Here is a 15,651-nt window from a genome sequence, read left to right as displayed (position 1 = left end):
CGACGCGTGCCACGTGCCCGCATCAGAATCACGGACCCATATCCGCTTTCGGAAGTGTCAGCTCTCGCCCAGATCTCGCAGGCAGCGACCAGAACGCGTAGCGACACGCTTCCCCCGCACACTACCCACGATGCCAAGCTCAGGCCTGCGATCTCCCTCAACGCCGCGCTCGAGTGCACCATCGCCGCGCCCGACGTTTGACTCAGACTTGCTGCGCGCGTACATGAAGAAGCTGCTCCAGACGACGCTGCAGAACGCGTCTTGGCCGGACTCACGAGAACGAGAGCGGGTGAAGGCGTGGATGAAGGAGATTGGGGAACGCGTCAAGGAGAGGATGATTGGTGCGCACAGTCAAGTAGCGGTTTGTTTGCCCCGATTCTGACATGCGCCACGCGCGTAGAAATCCAGCCTCGCGGATTGTGAGCATCCCTACCGTGTCAGGAGAGCTAAGGCAGGGCTGACATACTCTCGTAGCAAGTATATTGTGATGACACAAATAAACGAGAACCTGGGCCAAGGTGGCCGGTACGTAGTCATTATGCAACGTCGCATTGATTCTTTTGATCATCCCACTCTCAGGGCGGACATGGTTTGCCATTGGGAAGACTCAGATGCAGTTGCACAAGAGATGTACTCGAATGTACGTGATCCTGCCGCCTCGGTCTCGGTCAAATCTGTCTGTCCAACGCCGAGCCGCTAACTATTCCGTAACAGAATTCTATCATCTGTATTTGCGTTGCCTTTGCCGTACGGACAATCTGACGTACCACACCACTATTTGCTTGACTCTTCTACTCATCCGTCCATCAACTTGCATACCCCGCTGCCGCTGCGATTGTATTATGGAGATACCCGTGCCGTCTGTGCATTCTTACCTGCAAAATGGAACTAACCTCCACGTATTTGGACAATGATGTCGTCAACCCGCAAGACATCAGACTATCTGTATTACTGCCTCCTCCGCTCCATCTGCCGTGAGAAGCCGTGCACTATCTGCATTGTTCGGGTGCCAATTGCAATGGTCGGTACAATACGTCAGACTCGTCTCATAAGGTACTACGATTTATAAAGACCTCGACTACAGGGTGTTATCGGAAATGATATATGCTTCTCCGCTTCGGATTCGAGAGGATCCCGAACCATGACCACCGTCAGGAATGGCAACGGGACAACCATACATCTTCTGACTGTCTATTTGATTGGAGATTGGAAAGGTTTGTATCTGATCAGTGTTCTGTGCGGCCCTGGAGCGGGTCATTCGGCCTCAAGCCCTGAGCCCTCTGTATACAGCGATGATGTGTGCATCTGGAGTACCGCCTGGGTAGATATCACCTGCGAGCCGTCCTCGCTTGCTGTGCATCTAGACTTAGCCATCTTTCTTTGGTTTCTCCTTGGAGTGCCCGAGCGCCGGCCGGTCATGAGTAGGTTTTCACGTTTGTCACATCAGGCCGCCCAATCTGCATTCTACGATTTGGTGAGCGCATTGAGGGATATATACCTATCGCGGCCTCCGTTTCATTAACGTGGGCAGCAGGTACAAAATTAAATGTGTCGGCTACGCTCTGCTCCAGCCTAGGCCATCTGCCACACCACTCTCTGATCCCGCTTTCCTCGGCTGCGCAATGCGATTCAATGGGCGCCGCTGAGCAGTCAATGTGGTGCTTCTCATCTGACAGTTATCGGACTTTTTGCATTTGATAAGGCTGTCGACGTAGTCTATATCGCGTAAGCCAATGCTATATGGGGTCCACACTCGTCTGCCCGGGTCTCGAGTAGTGGAACCTGCGGCCCTCGCGCGAAGAACGAGTCGTCTAGTCCCGTTAGAGTATGTCCTGAGCCGCCAAACAATGAATAGCTGATCTATCGGCCACACGAGGGGACAGAGCCCGACAATCCCACTATCTCTACCTGTCAACCAATGGAACTACCCCGAGTAGACATGTGCACAGACCCAAATTGCAAATGGCCCAAACTCAATATCGCGTCTACGAGAAGTCCGCCGACACGCGTCTGACCTCACTCCGAAATAACTGCCTCCGGGGGCCCTCTGACACCTCCGGTATTTTTGCTGCAGGAAATTGCACTCGCCAAATGCGGCCGGTCAACGCCTTTGTGGCGTCCGGAAGCAGATCTACACGGCAAAAGAAGTCGAAGCAGATCACTCGCGGTAGAAGCCTCCACGAGCTTAAGCACGGTTCCAGACGGCCTACAGCAGTGACGGTGAACATAGCCGTGAGTCATCGTTTCACATCTGGGGGGCATATCATGAATCACAAGGCATGTCTCGGACCAGAGTGCAGTCCGTCTATATTTTAGCTCAAACAGTCTGGCGGTCGCCTTGCAGGTGTATTCTTAAGGGTATGAACAAATTGGACAACGGCAAGGGAGAACATGCACCGCGACCAACAACACGGCGGTGTGTTGCGAATGCAAAACAAACCGCCACTAGAGCTGCAATATAAAATTCGAGGAAATTAGTCCTCCAGGAGATCTAATAAATCATGCTACCCACACGTTACAGAATCTATTCACATCTACCTGACCTCGCTCTAGACACGTTTATGTGACGGCATAATCGGTAAAACACCGCGTCGACTTGCCTTAACCAGTATAGCTGGTTTAATCCGTTTGTCCGACGACGATGACTATGCGGCTGTGCTATCGCAACCTCGTCGATTAGGCGGCCCAGGCATAATCAAAAAGAAGAAATCGCACCGTATCCGCAGTGTCGGTATGAACGGAAAGTGCTGTCTCGGCCATAGACCTGTGAACGGCATCAGAAGCACCCTGCGTCTTCTGGAATTCTGGCTTCACTCCCTTGGTCCCTTGATTAGGAAGATGCCTCTGGACTTGCGTTGCGTTCACACGCAGATGCATCAAGGTCCCACGATGCGCTGAGACTGAAGAAAGTTTGGTCGGAGACGGGGTTCACATAACCTATGGATCATCGCGTTGAGGGTCATCACATAGATGTGACTCATCACAGCATGAATGCGCCCCTTTCATCATTGATATTCACGGCCCCTATTGGGTCCAGCCAGTGATTGTGAAGGAAATCTGTTCACCATTGTATTTTCTCCGTAATCCCGGACACCTGTTCATAATATGAAAGCGGCGGCCGCGGAGTAGAGCGCATGTGGAAATTATGGTCCGCAACTCAGCGCGTTCTTATAGGGGCAACACATGATCTGAAAACACGGTGATAGCGTGATCATGCGAATGAGCACAGTAAAGAGAATGGGAGCCGAAAGCGACGCACTCACGTTCTGTAGGATTAGCCTTGCAAATCATGGAAGAACTTCTGTAGCTTCTCCATTGTATGACCTGTTTTTGGGCCTGCGGTCAATGCGGCGGTCAATGCGGCGGCTTCGAGAAGCAAAGGAGAGCCTAAGGATTGATGGCAGCCCCATAACTTCCCTTTAGTATGGGCATAGACTCGACCACGCGCTGCATTAAACTCTATATGCTCTCTGCGGTATAGTCTCGACCCGCAGCAGCAGACTGCGCCCAAGCCGCCATTCATGATGATCACAGTCGGATCCAGTCGGATCCAGCCGTCTCTGGATAAGGGTAAGTAGATGTGCAAGTATGTTGAGATGGTAAGGGTACGATGATCAGTCTGATGCTCTTTCAACGTTGTCGGTGTCTTAATTTGTGTAGAATCTGATGCTGATTTGAGATGTATACGTGAATTGAGCAATGATCGCGACATACTATATAGCCGCGATATGTGTGGTGAGTAAAATGACAGTAATGAGGCCGTGAGTCTGTGCGGAACTTGTCGAACATAACAGCCCGTGTAAGACAGATGAAGATGGTTCTGGCCCACACATCGAGGTCAATGTTCCGTGCGTTCGATGGCCTTCCCGGTTGAAAGCATCCTGATCCTGATCAGTCTTATGTTATATCATTCGTAGTAAGTCGATGCGGTTCACTGACAATCATCGTAATTGAACCAAAGCAGAATGTGTGATAGATTAGACGTGCCCTATTGCAATAATACCGATAGACAGTACGTTGAAAAGTACTGCCAAAGTCGTATAAATTTCTGTCGTCGAGTAGTATTTGACATGGTTTATACTTATGCGCGGAGGTCGCCAGTCGAAGCGTGAGTTGTGAATTTGGCGGCCGCGGCGATGTCGATCGCCACCAGATCCGGATCGTACACGTGCTCATTTTTGTCGGACTTGTCACTGCTCGTCAGTCCAGTCACCGCTGCACCCTCCTGCACCATTTCCTCTCCACTGCCTCCGGTTTACTTTCGCCGACGCAAACCTTGTCGACCAAGCCAAGGCTTTGATGTCCAAGTCTGCTTTGCAGAGATTGCGACTACCAAAATGCGCGCGCACAGCTCTGCGGCTACCGGTACACCATCTACACACGTCCGTTCCTACGCGCATAGCCGTTACCCTCTCCCCCGGTGACATCTGGGACTTCGCAATTACCGGAAACGACCCAAAGGAAACGCTCATTGCTGCAAAGCTAAGCGACCTTCACCTTGTCCTGACGCAAGAGCGACCTAAGCCCGACCGTGTCTGGGGATGCTACCTCGACCTCCTCAATTTCCTCGGCTTCCAGAAGCTGCCAGTCGAGATACACCGGGCAGTCCTGCGACACTGTACCCCTCCCGCTTCTGAACTCCGGGTCGCAGCTCTCAGGCATATGCCAGGCGTACGCAGAGTGCGTGGCACTCACCACCACGAGGGTCGGTTTCAGGCCATTATTCGTAACATGCGCTCGTCGGGCTCAACACCCTCACTTGACGACTACCATTTCATCCTCGAGCAGTTCGCCGCTGTGGGGTATCATGAAGGAGTCATGCAGGTGCTAGGGGAGGTCTCCCGTCTCAGCCTGCCGAAGACCCAGAAGACGTATGGCCTGTGTCTGCAGGCACTATGTCATCGGCTGACCTTGCCATGCTGGTTTGAGACACGTCCGTCCCTAGTCGCGGAGGTAACTCGCTCGTGCCTAGAGTTGCTCGAAGAGATGCGTTCTGAGAACATGCCTCTTACATCTCTCAATGTCGGCCTCGCACTGCGGATACTCAAGGAGACGAGTAAAATAGATGATTGGGCAAAGCTATTGAAGGTCGCCTACGGAATCGACATGTCGTACCCTGATCGTCCGCCACTGGAGCTTTGGGACCAGGCAGTGAGCGGCGTTCCTAACGGACTGGTGTTCCCAGATCCACTTCCATTCTCTACCGCCGCGCTCAACACGACCATCGACATGCTAGGACGTTCGGGAGAGATTTCGAAGCTCATACAGGCGTTCGAAGTTCTCACTACTCCACTCCCCTCTCAGGCATCCAACTTCTCCCCATCCTTCGATGACGAAGACGAAGACGACTTCGGTGTCTCGAACCCCAAGGTCGCCCCTTATCGAACGCCTTACGCGGAGCCCAACACGATGACGTACCAGACGTTGCTCAAATGGATTTCAAGGCACGGTCACATCGCGCTCGGGCGACATTACCTACTACAGGCCATCGCGCTCGAAAAACGTGTCCTTCACAAACTATGGCTTGATCTGCGGCACAAACCCATGAAGGAAATTGCGGCGCCTAGGTTCGCCGTGAATCGCAACATGCTGCTCTCGGTGTACGCGGAGGCTGTGCGCAACAAGAACACTGAGATATTGCGCTGGGTGTTCGAGAAGGCCGGACAGGTGATTAAAACGAAACGCAAACACCTCAGACACAGCCTCGAAACTTGCGAGAGACGGAGGATCACTGCCCAGCGTTTGCTGAAAGACGAGGAAGCGCCGCTCGCAGCGAGCGACGTCGAGCCCTCGTCCACAAACAACGACGCTTCATTCTCTACGTTTTTCACCCCGACATCCACGCCGGATGAACATGTCGCCAAAACGGTCGAGGTTCCCGCAATGCCATACTTCGACGTCGATCTTGACAACCCTTCACGTTCACAAAAACTTTCAAGGCCTTTCAACATTGATCTGCATATCCGCTTGCTCGAAGAGGAGATTGAGAAGCTGTGGGACTTCTATGAGCACGCTGCAGATAACCTCGGGCGTATATCTCAGCGCGTTAAGGAGCGTCTCGGTCGGAGAGTGTGGAAGGAGAAAGACGTATACATGCGGGATGAAAGACGGCGTGTACATGTCGGACGGGCAAAGTGGAAGGATACGGTGCATTTCAAGCCTACACGGACGAGACTCCCCTATACACAGAGAGTACCATTGCGAAACTACGCGTCAGAGCTTGTTCCTGGGTCGGTTGCGACCACCCGCGGCATCATGACTACTGGGGCTCGCCATCGCCTGTCAGACTCTTCATCGCATTCACGAGAAAGCGTGTCTTCCGACTCATAGCGAGTCGTTCACCTTAAATCGTGTTGTACGTGTCACTTTACCTCATTCTATCAACTACTATTGATCATCGTCTAGTGGCTGCTGCGTTGATTTATGCGTGCGGGTAACAGCAACGTTATCATGGGTTACTTGCCCAGCGATCTCCTGGCAGTTATGTGCTAGTGAGCGGAGATGCCGCCCCGATTGTTGTGGAGGTTGCAGTGCCGCCATCAGGCACTGTCGCTGTCACGTGATGGGAGGTGTGGGTCCAAGTTTGTAGTTGGAACTGTGCTTGTACAAGTTCGTCTTCATAACAAGCGACATACTAGCTGGCATTCTGTAACACACATCTCTGCTGATATGTACACGCGTCGTGCTTTGCACCGTGATCATATAGTCCCGACGCACTGGTGTATGGCTGCGTCTCCGTTCTACGTTTCAGACGAGACGCTTAACGATGTCGGACCGACCTATAGCGAACTTCTCGAATTCATAACGCGCAAAGCCGACCAGGATAAGCGGACACTGATGACCTTGCTTGACGCTCATGACCTGAGGTCATTTCATGAAGATGACAACCTCGACTTCCACATTATCTCTTGCTGCCAAGCGCTTCGGCTGGGTGAACTGTCTTATCCGACTCGGACCAGCGGGGGATGTATGAACGAACAGAAGGCGGACTTGGGCAGCTCAAGCTTCACCGGAACCTTGCGCGACAAGTATGACTACCTATCTACCCCGATTCGCAAGGAATATTTTCCAAAACTCAGTCCGCAAATTCTCAAGACCATTCTGACAACACCCCCAACTCGTGTTACACCGAACACCACGCTGGAGTTGACGAGCCAATGCATCGGACTAGACAAGGATATATATGGTAGTTTTCCCAAGCAGGAAGTATCAGGTCCAGGAGACGACCTCTCACCGGCAAACCAAGGCATGGCCCAGGCCGGCTGCCTGCTCCGCGAACAACAGTCTTATGACGACGTCCCACTCAACATCTTTCCCTTCGGGATGGAAGTGCTTCCGCTGACCCCGCCGCCAAGCGGTCGGCTTCCTGTTCTTGATGCCTTCCCTCACGAGGACAACGCTGAAGCCAGTACCCAAGTCGCAATCGAAGAGAGGACACGCGTTACAACTCCCCCAAATCCTTTGTCGCAAGCTGCTACTCGCGGTCCTGGTGACTCTGGCCCGCCATCGGCTCATGTGCCAACTATCTTTGCCCGTGCAGACTTATCTCCGCCGACCACGTACAACAATAACCCGGCGTATCTCACGGCCACTTTACAGCATGCTCACGGCACATTGTCACCTGTCGCGCTGCAAAACTTTCGGCGTGTAATCAACGAGCTGCAAGGGGCCGGGTGTGGACGCATGGACAACTTCGTTCGCGGAACCTCTTCACCACGAGTCGGCAACGGGGTTCGTACCAGTGGCTGTGCACCGGACCGGGCGGTAGCCCCTATGCTTGTAACCGATGTCTTTGGAATCCTGGACGCGGATAGTACAAGTTGTTCCCACATGAAGCCGGACCTAGTCCCCTCCGACCACAGTTCCCCGTCACTATCCGCTGTTCGATCACAGACAACGGGTGTCGCTTCTTTGGACCGTGAGTTCGCCGCGTTACTCGCCGACCGCGCAACAGAAGACGATATCCTTGCGACCGCATTCGCAACGTTAGCCAGTAGGTTCGAGAGATCGGCTAAGCAGCGAAGGCAACTCGCCCTGGCGGTGACTATGGAGGGCTCATAGTACCCGGCCTCTGTCCAACGTCAGAAATCTTTTGAGCACGCTATCGGACCTCCGTTAATCAGTGTGTTCGTTAGCTTCACGCGACACCCTTCACGAACACATTCAACTTTTGTTCACACACGATTGTGTCCTAATTCATATTTGCGTACACCTCGTGATTATCATATGAACCTCTTCTGATTGACAGTCGAATAAGAAATGCAGGGACGAGTAGCAATGCGTGTGACAACATGAAGCTCACAAGGGTATAGAAGACAATACAGGAAAGGAGCATGGAAAGCAATATGAACATGACTAGCGACGACTCGATACATACCGATTTATTAGGCGACAGTTGTCTGGGACCGTGGAGGCGTGTTGGTACGGTTGTCTAGCCGCCGCATTTCTCGAGCCAGCTTCTCCATGCCAGACGCTCCAACCGCCTGGGGAGAACCCCGTGAACCATGCTTGTCAAATAGATATGTTAAGAGATTCTTCTTATCGTCGGGCAATCCGTCGAGCAAGACGAAAAGATGCGCCTCATCACGGAGGACTAGCTGTGCGGCAATGATAGAAGCAGCCGCAGCTTCGCGAACCATGAGAGAAGATGCGCCTGATGCATCTGTCAATGCCTATCATTGAAGTGTGAGCGTACCACCGTCAAGGGGAGCGAAGAACTCAGTAACCCACCGATATCAGCGTCGCTCGTAGACGCGGCAGTTCCTCTTCCAGAACCTCGGCCGGAAGTCGTAGAATAAACTTCCCCATCGCTATGAGTCCAAATGCATAAGTACCGTCCCTGACCTCCGCACTGGAGAAGGGTGGGATAGGCTCATCCTTGAAAGCACGCAAGCTTGCATGGAGAGTGGTCAGGCCGTATACCGCCCCAACGCGACTCGTGAGCAGATCTCGGAACATATTCGTTGCTTGCATGACCTGCCACAATGAATGTCAATGAACGCGCACACGGAAGAGGGATCTGATCCTGGAAACCCACGGTTGTCCGAGCGCAATAACGGACTTGTAAAAGCACCGTGAAGACTTCTGATTCCCTGCCCTCAACAATGGGAGCCTGGTGCTCTAGTATCTCCCACAGCGCGATCAAACCATACTCAAGGAGTTCTCCGTCCTGTATCAACGATAGAATGTCATCAATATCGATCCTCATGGGAAGCGGGCTGCACCAACTCTTTGGGGATCTAGGAACATGATGAGGGCGGACAACAATCGATCAGCGGTCTTCCTGTCTGCCCACAAACCCGTGTTGAGGGATCGCAGCGATTGGGAGCTGCCAGTCATGGGAGAGGGCGTAAGAGGCACGGAAAACGCCGAGACGTCCGGGGAATTAGGTTCTTGAATTGGATATTGCATGCACAGAAGGGCGAGGTTCTGGAGCGCGCGGATGTCCGCTGAACTCTGTTCGAGCGCGGTGATGTAGTCCTGTAGTTCCTGTGCCCGATCCGCGCTGCCTTGTCCCCAAAACGGGCTGGCAGTGTTGACGACTGCATGGAAGAACAGAAACGTCAAAGATCAAGTCAGACCAGCCTGATGGAAACTCACGGGACGTGCGCTTGGTCCACCACTCGGTGGCGTTGTCCCGCTCACCCACCATGTCAAACAGTAAAGGAGTGCTCTTGCCATTCCGAGCAGGGCTATCTTGGAAGAGGGCGGCCCGCTTCATAATGTCCGACTTCTTGCTGACGGGTGTCCTGGGCGGGGCTAGTAAGGGTTTGACACCGTTAGAGCCCACTACTGTTTTTGGGTTCGACTGCGAAGTACCATTTCCCCGCACAAGCAGTGATGCAGGAAGCGTTAAGGCATGCATGCCATCCTCCTCCGGCTCTACCAACTCCAAGAGGCGCTCGGCTGCGCTCTCGGCCTGCTCCGCCCGAGCGCGGAGAGCGTCCTCGACTATAGGCTGGGGAATGCCCGCGGGCGGCGACGCCGTCGACGTAGACAAAGCTTTCGAGGGTCCCGGCCGTGGGCTGCTTGATTTGGGCGACAACGACGCGGCTTGCGAGTTTGATTTTGGCACCGGGGGATATAAGTCGTAGGGCGCCGAGAACGACAGGAGGTTCACGGACTCGTCCATATCAGAGTCGCTATCCTCGGGAATTGGGATCTTCGTTGCCAAAAGCAGCGACTCGTCTTCTGTGCCGGCCATGCCGTGCAGCCCTGCAATTGACAGCGACTCTCGCTGGGGCGGTAGCGCCGCTGGCACTCCTAGCCGTACATTTCGAGAAGGGGGCGAGCCGAACGTAATGACCGATCCGGGGGGCGACGCAGGCAGCGCGGTCTGCATCGCGCGGCGCAGGGTCGAGGTGCTGCTCGGCGGGGAAGACGTTGGTACCCCTTGTGAGGACGACACCCGCCGGCGGTAAGCCCCATCAGGAGTGGGAGATGGCGGGGAGCCAGGAGGAGGTTGTCCGGGGGACGCGCGATTCCGTGCTGCAGGAGGCATGGTCCCAGCGCTGGTAGAGCGGGCCACCGTCCCAGAAACTATTCTTGATCTCGGGGGAGACGATCGGGTGACTGGTGAGGTGGCACGCATATGTCCGGTGGAGTTACTGGTCGAGAGCGTGGGTGAGGCAGCGCGTCTCAACATCTCCGTCGGTGACATGGCTCGCGCCGCGTGCGAGGTTGAAGTGGCTTGATGCCTCAAGCTAGGCGGCGCGGTGGCTATGGCCCTAGCCTTGGCCCTGCTAGCTGCAATTGCCGCTGCAACGCTGCTCTTCTTCGGTTTCGGTGTCGCCGCTACGACTGCGCCTGCCAACGCCTCTGGATTGGGGCAGACCCTCTCTACCTGCTTCCTGGCCGTTGCGTCCAACGTGTCAAGTATTGACCCGCCTCTCTCAGGCCAGATGCCCTCGAAGACCCAGAACAACTTCCGCGCACTCTCCCTGACACCGGCGTTTGGATCGCCGAGCCCCTTCTTTAAGCATTTCTCGAGGATATCGGCGCCCCCAGTGGCATCCACTACGTGCTTGGAACGTGTACAGTGCACTTCCAAATAGGCCTTGACATGGCCAATCACGTACCCCCGCATTTGGACCGACTTGTCCTGCAATGCATTCCATAGCATTGGGAGAACCAGTCGCGGCTGGGGTGACGTATGCGAGAAGATGGTTATGAACGTAGACTGAGATTGTTGTGAGATGATCTTCTTGGTAAAGCTAGCCATCCGCAAGAGGTTGTTCAAGACGACTTCGCAAAACGGATCGAAATTAGTGCCGAGCGCGATAACAAGCTCAACATATAGTGAACAGGCGTTCGCGGAGACTGTCGTACGCAAACTGGCAAGCTAACGAGAGGACCACCGGCGGATCAGTGGTTAAATGGCGTAAGAATGGAAGGCGACTGACCGCTTTGAGTGATGCATTGATAAAACCGTTTTTCAAACCGAACAGGAAGGTGTCCGTAAATCTTTCATGCGCTTCGCCCTTGATCATGCCGCGAACCCGCTGAACAGATTGTTCGCGCTGTGCCCAGTTGTGCTCCGTCTCCTTGCCCTAAAGACGCTCATAGTTAGACGACGCTAATCATGCAATCGCATAAATAAAGTTCCCTACCTCGAAGTACTTTAGCATGGAAGCAAACTCATTCTCCAGATCATGCGTGGAAGCAATCTGGAGCAGCCAAACACCGTTCTATCATTACCACACGAAGCAGACGACAAGCACTCACGTAAACAGGTCTAACATCTGCAGTACTCCCGCCGGCTAGTCCAGTGCTCTCTGTCGGAGGCGGCGATACCACCCCGGCTGCCCGGCTCGCCGGACGCGGGGGTTCCTTGACGCTACTCTGGCTCACCGTTCGCGGCAGCCCTGCGATCTGCGCGCCAGTGCCCCGGCTTCTGTTCATCAGCGCAATGCTGGGGGGTACGTACTCCTTGTGGCCGGCATCACCATTCTCCGAGCCTGCCTCGCTCATGGACCCCGGGGTGCTCGCGCCGCCGCTGCCGCCTGCACCGGCGAGGACGCGCGAAAGCACGCCGTCGACAATGCCCTTGCGCACACCGCGCTTCGCCATCTCCTTCTTCAAGTCTGCGCGCGCGGCGTCCGTCACGCCGGGCCCGGTGAAGAGCTCCACGACGGACTGGCGCGCGCACTCGCGCACTCCGCCATCGGTGTCCTCGAGGGTCTCGACCAGCGCCGGGAGGTACGCGCGGATGGGGAAAAGGTGGTGCGCGCGCCGGAGATGCACGAGGGTCAGCACGGCCTGGCGACGTCAATACCCCCCGATAGCACCGCATACAGCGCGCCCAGACACACAATACAGTCAGCACGGAGCAACTACCGCCGCGGCATCGCGCGCATGACGACTGGGGCACGCACCTGCTCTCGCACCCTCCAGACCTTGCTCGCGAGGCCGTGCTCCCTGAGGTGTTTCTCAAAGAGCATGAGCGGCGTCTCGGGGCCCTTGCCGTCCCGCGACCTGTTCATGATCGAACTCGTCCCCGCCCCGCACCGGAACGCGAACCCGCCGAGGAGAACCAGAGTCTCGCGCGCCTTCTCGCGTGCTTTCTCCCTGCTATCGCCGAGGCGGTCGATGACGCCGCCTGGCGGCAGGAACGCCTGGAGCACCGGGCGGAGGGCATGGACGTCGATGACGGAGGACGCGGCGGACGAGGTGGATGCGGCGGGTGAGACGGGTGAGGCGGTTAGCGATCGCGCGAGTCCCGAGCGCGTGACGAGCAGAGGGAGCAGCGGCGGTAATGCGGATACGGTAGCGGTCGTCAGATGTTGGTTGGACGTCTTCAGGCATGTCCTGAGGGCGGTGATGAGTGCGTCATGGTCGGGGATCTGCCAGGGCCGTAATCAGCGTTTTGCGCCATAAGAAAACGCGTGTGCCCACGCACCTCGGCCCCATTCTCAAACTCGACTTGCAGCTTGGTGATGGCGTCCACGCGTGCGTCGATATCTACAAACCGGCGTGAGCGCACGAAGTCGTTTTCAGCGGGTGGACGCGTGTGTCAAGGCGCGGGAAACTGACCGTTGGACTTGCACTGGGTGATCAGCCGTGAAATCTTAGAGTCGTCCATGGTCGTATTAGACAGATTATGTCGGTCAGGCGCGACGCTTAACGCAAATAACGCAAATAATGTTCAGGTAGTGTTGAGGTGTGTATATGCGCGACGATGATCACAGAGAGGATGGTGGCGGCATCGGAGATGCAGAGTCAAGACGCGATCGCGCGTGGCCCGCTGTGGTAATCGAACTCACAAGCCATCACTCACGGTCTGCCAGGCGTTGATGCCGCCCAGCTTCGCGCATCGTTAAACTTAGCCTAAATCCGCCTCACAATTTAGGTTTTCTGCTGAGTACCTGACCGCAGGCCGTGCGATTCAAATCGTTGATGCACTCTCACCCTCAAAATCAGCATCTGTCAAGGGTCTTGGAAACGGTTTTCATTAGGAAGGAATTGCGAACATCGCTCATTTAACCTGCTTGTACTATTATTTAGACCAACGGGAGGCAGAAAAAAAGGATATCGAGATGCGTCGTGGTATCGTGGAGTACATGTCGACGCGGAAGACAGGTGGTACATGCAAGCAGAAGAAGAAATGTAAACATTGAAACATGAAAGCAGGTGACGAGAGCGACTCGCGACAATAGACAGACGACAGGGAAGCGAAAGTCCGGCCAGGCTGAAGCAGCGGTAGCCCAAGAGGAACGACGAAAGTAGTGGGGAAGATCACAACACGGCATGGAGGACGGAAGAAAACAAACCCTAACGAAATTGACAGGGCAGCAGATGTCCAATCTATGAAGCCGGCGCTTGCATTGCCCGAGCTGGGCTAGCACGTACGCAGCGGCGAAGCCTTGCGCCAGACGCCAGATGTCCCGGCAGCGCGATCGCCTTTTCGACACCCCCAGCCACCTACAGCCCGATCTGATCAACTCTATGATCCCGGCGCGACGCCACAAACGCGCACAGGGGGGCACGCATCCATGTCGCGCCGTCTACCCCATGCTCGATGCGCCCGTCGCCCGCATGCCTCCTACAGCTCCTGCTTGGTGTATTGAGGAATATGGTCGTTCATCTGCACGTAGCCGAAGTCGGGTGAGACTAACGCACACGCAAAACGACAAAACGAGGAGTCAGCGCCATCACTTTGGGGGTCGACACCGCGCGCCTCGCGGGCGCGCGCAGGGCACGGCAGCCCACCGACGTGTACGCGCAGTAAAGGGGTCTACTCACATCTGCTGATATCCGCCTCTCCCGGCCCGCCAGGGCCAAAGTCGCCGCCTGGTGTGTTCGCCGCTGAGCTGCTCGTCGAGAGTGACGATGCCGACGTCGACGGCCGCACGCTCCGTCCTTGAACGTTGCCATACATGCCGTGGCCATGGGAGTGCGCATCGTCGACCGCGCCGTACGCGAAGTCGCCTTGCGCGGGGTTGAAGCCATAGTCGACGGTCGGGAGCTGAATCATGCTCCGCACGCGCGGGAGCCCTCCAGAGTGCTCGTCCGGTTGCGGTGAGCTCGACGGCCGCTCAGATCCCGCCGACAAGGGCGGGTGCTCAGCGTAAGGCGACGGGTATGGGGCCACCTGGCTGTGTCGCCGTGTTCTTCGGATACTCAAAGAGCCCGTGTTGTATGAGCGGGAGGAAGGTGGACGCGATGACGAAGGGGTCAGCGGACGCGCCGAGTTCTGGTGGCTTGAGCCTGGGCGCGAGTAGTCGTGGTGGGAGTAGTGCTGCGGCGAATCGTCGTACTGCATTGACGACATTGAGGATACGGAGTATCCGGACGTTGGCCGGCTCTCGGGAGACAAGGGGGCCGCGCTGTGGTGACTCCTGCTCATCGGCACGCTCGAGTACGACGTGTAGGTATTGATTTGGGGAGGCTGGGGGCGCGAGGGGTTGGAATAGCCGCTATTCACGTTGCTGCTGGGGTTCAACAGACTCGAGAGGCTTCCTGACGAATGGCTGGACGCAGCGCTGTTAGGCGAGAACCAGCCACCCTGTGCCGTCTGTTCAGAATAGCCGTATTGAGAGGATGGGGAGGGGAGCATCATCGAGTCGCGTCCCTGGCCGCCGTAGTTTATGGGGCTGAATGACGCAGACGACGGCGTCTCCTCGGTGGGTGTAATTGGGTGCAGCGTATGCGCCGAGTGCGCCGAATGCGAGTACATGCCGCCATGAGACGAAAGCGGAGGGTCCGAGGGCACGGTGAGCGGCGGGAGCGTGCCTCGAGGGTAGCTTGTGCCCCAACCGGCTGCGCCGGGCTGATTGAGCGGTGTGAAGGAGCCGGGGGCGGAGAAGCCGCGTGCGCGGGTGGTACCTTGTTGAGCTTTGGGGGATAAGGGTGGGCCAGGATTCGAGAGCGGGACTGGAGCCATACCGATTGCAGAACGCGGAGGGGGAATTGAGGGGACCTCATTGTCCCTCTTGCGCGGCTTGGGGAGACGCGGAGGCACGCGGCGCTTGAAGTTGGCGACGACCTCGGGCGGTGAGTGTCTGTTGAGCGTGGGGTGCGCTGTGTGCGGCGACCATGAGTTTTACGAATTTAGTGGACGAGTGCGTGGAGCTTACACCAGGTGCTCGCGTCCGGGTCGTCGATCGCAGGATCTACATTTCGCAGGTTTACCTTGCGCATGAAGCCATAGAT

At 55.8% G+C, this 15,651-nt stretch overlaps 7 protein-coding genes across 7 annotated transcripts; 3 read left to right on the top strand and 4 right to left on the bottom strand.

Moving 5' to 3' along the window:
* Window positions 1–74: 74 nt before the first annotated feature.
* Window positions 75–1,059, top strand: POSPLADRAFT_1183878 (hypothetical protein). Its single transcript, XM_024489038.1, has 5 exons — window positions 75–341; window positions 401–419; window positions 475–525; window positions 580–640; window positions 715–1,059. The coding sequence occupies exons 1-5, from the start codon at window positions 131–133 to the stop codon at window positions 760–762; spliced, it is 390 nt and encodes a 129-aa protein (XP_024336004.1). The 5' UTR covers window positions 75–130; the 3' UTR covers window positions 763–1,059.
* Window positions 1,060–3,274: 2,215 nt separating this feature from the next.
* Window positions 3,275–3,523, bottom strand: POSPLADRAFT_1048551 (hypothetical protein; the record flags this gene model as incomplete). The annotated part of the gene is made up of 1 exon (XM_024479546.1): window positions 3,275–3,523. One exon carries the CDS (start codon window positions 3,521–3,523, stop codon window positions 3,275–3,277), a length of 249 nt encoding a protein of 82 aa, XP_024336003.1.
* A 956-nt stretch (window positions 3,524–4,479) lies between these two features.
* On the top strand, window positions 4,480–6,156 carry POSPLADRAFT_1126797 (hypothetical protein; the record flags this gene model as incomplete). Its single annotated transcript, XM_024483563.1, has 1 exon — window positions 4,480–6,156. A coding segment is annotated over one exon (1,677 nt), but the record flags the coding sequence as incomplete, so codon positions are not given.
* A 513-nt stretch (window positions 6,157–6,669) lies between these two features.
* On the top strand, window positions 6,670–8,061 carry POSPLADRAFT_1059415 (hypothetical protein; the record flags this gene model as incomplete). Its single annotated transcript, XM_024481161.1, has 1 exon — window positions 6,670–8,061. One exon carries the CDS (start codon window positions 6,670–6,672, stop codon window positions 8,059–8,061), a length of 1,392 nt encoding a protein of 463 aa, XP_024336001.1.
* A 110-nt stretch (window positions 8,062–8,171) lies between these two features.
* On the bottom strand, window positions 8,172–8,832 carry POSPLADRAFT_1040921 (hypothetical protein). The gene is made up of 2 exons (XM_024477825.1): window positions 8,731–8,832; window positions 8,172–8,672 (listed from the first exon to the last, which is right to left on the bottom strand). The coding sequence occupies exons 1-2, from the start codon at window positions 8,806–8,808 to the stop codon at window positions 8,385–8,387; spliced, it is 366 nt and encodes a 121-aa protein (XP_024336000.1). The 5' UTR covers window positions 8,809–8,832; the 3' UTR covers window positions 8,172–8,384.
* A 1,708-nt stretch (window positions 8,833–10,540) lies between these two features.
* On the bottom strand, window positions 10,541–15,175 carry POSPLADRAFT_1106808 (hypothetical protein; the record flags this gene model as incomplete). Its single annotated transcript, XM_024483295.1, has 9 exons — window positions 10,541–11,101; window positions 11,403–11,549; window positions 11,725–12,258; window positions 12,375–12,474; window positions 12,899–12,960; window positions 13,277–13,303; window positions 13,770–13,920; window positions 14,046–14,109; window positions 14,242–15,175. Coding segments are annotated over 9 exons (2,580 nt in total), but the record flags the coding sequence as incomplete, so codon positions are not given.
* Window positions 15,176–15,193: 18 nt separating this feature from the next.
* On the bottom strand, window positions 15,194–15,651 carry POSPLADRAFT_1125134 (hypothetical protein; the record flags this gene model as incomplete). The annotated part of the gene is made up of 2 exons (XM_024483552.1): window positions 15,194–15,519; window positions 15,576–15,651. Coding segments are annotated over 2 exons (402 nt in total), but the record flags the coding sequence as incomplete, so codon positions are not given.

This window comes from Postia placenta (genome assembly GCF_002117355.1).
Source record: "Postia placenta MAD-698-R-SB12 unplaced genomic scaffold POSPLAscaffold_12, whole genome shotgun sequence".
NCBI classification, from domain to species: domain Eukaryota; kingdom Fungi; phylum Basidiomycota; class Agaricomycetes; order Polyporales; family Adustoporiaceae; genus Rhodonia; species Rhodonia placenta.
Note: the sequence above shows the minus strand (reverse complement) of the source record. Positions and strands in the feature narration are given on the sequence as shown.

Excerpts from the sequence above, each read along its gene's own strand:
- POSPLADRAFT_1183878 (XM_024489038.1), top strand. The coding sequence starts at position 131 with ATGCCAAGCTCAGGCCTGCGATCTCCCTCAACGCCGCGCTCGAGTGCA. Across the intron at positions 526-579 it reads AACCTGGGCCAAGGTGGCCG|GGCGGACATGGTTTGCCATT; the intron begins GTACGTAGTCAT and ends TCCCACTCTCAG. Across the intron at positions 641-714 it reads CACAAGAGATGTACTCGAAT|AATTCTATCATCTGTATTTG; the intron begins GTACGTGATCCT and ends ATTCCGTAACAG.
- POSPLADRAFT_1040921 (XM_024477825.1), bottom strand. The coding sequence starts at position 8,808 with ATGGGGAAGTTTATTCTACGACTTCCGGCCGAGGTTCTGGAAGAGGAA. Across the intron at positions 8,673-8,730 it reads TACGAGCGACGCTGATATCG|GCATTGACAGATGCATCAGG; the intron begins GTGGGTTACTGA and ends CTTCAATGATAG.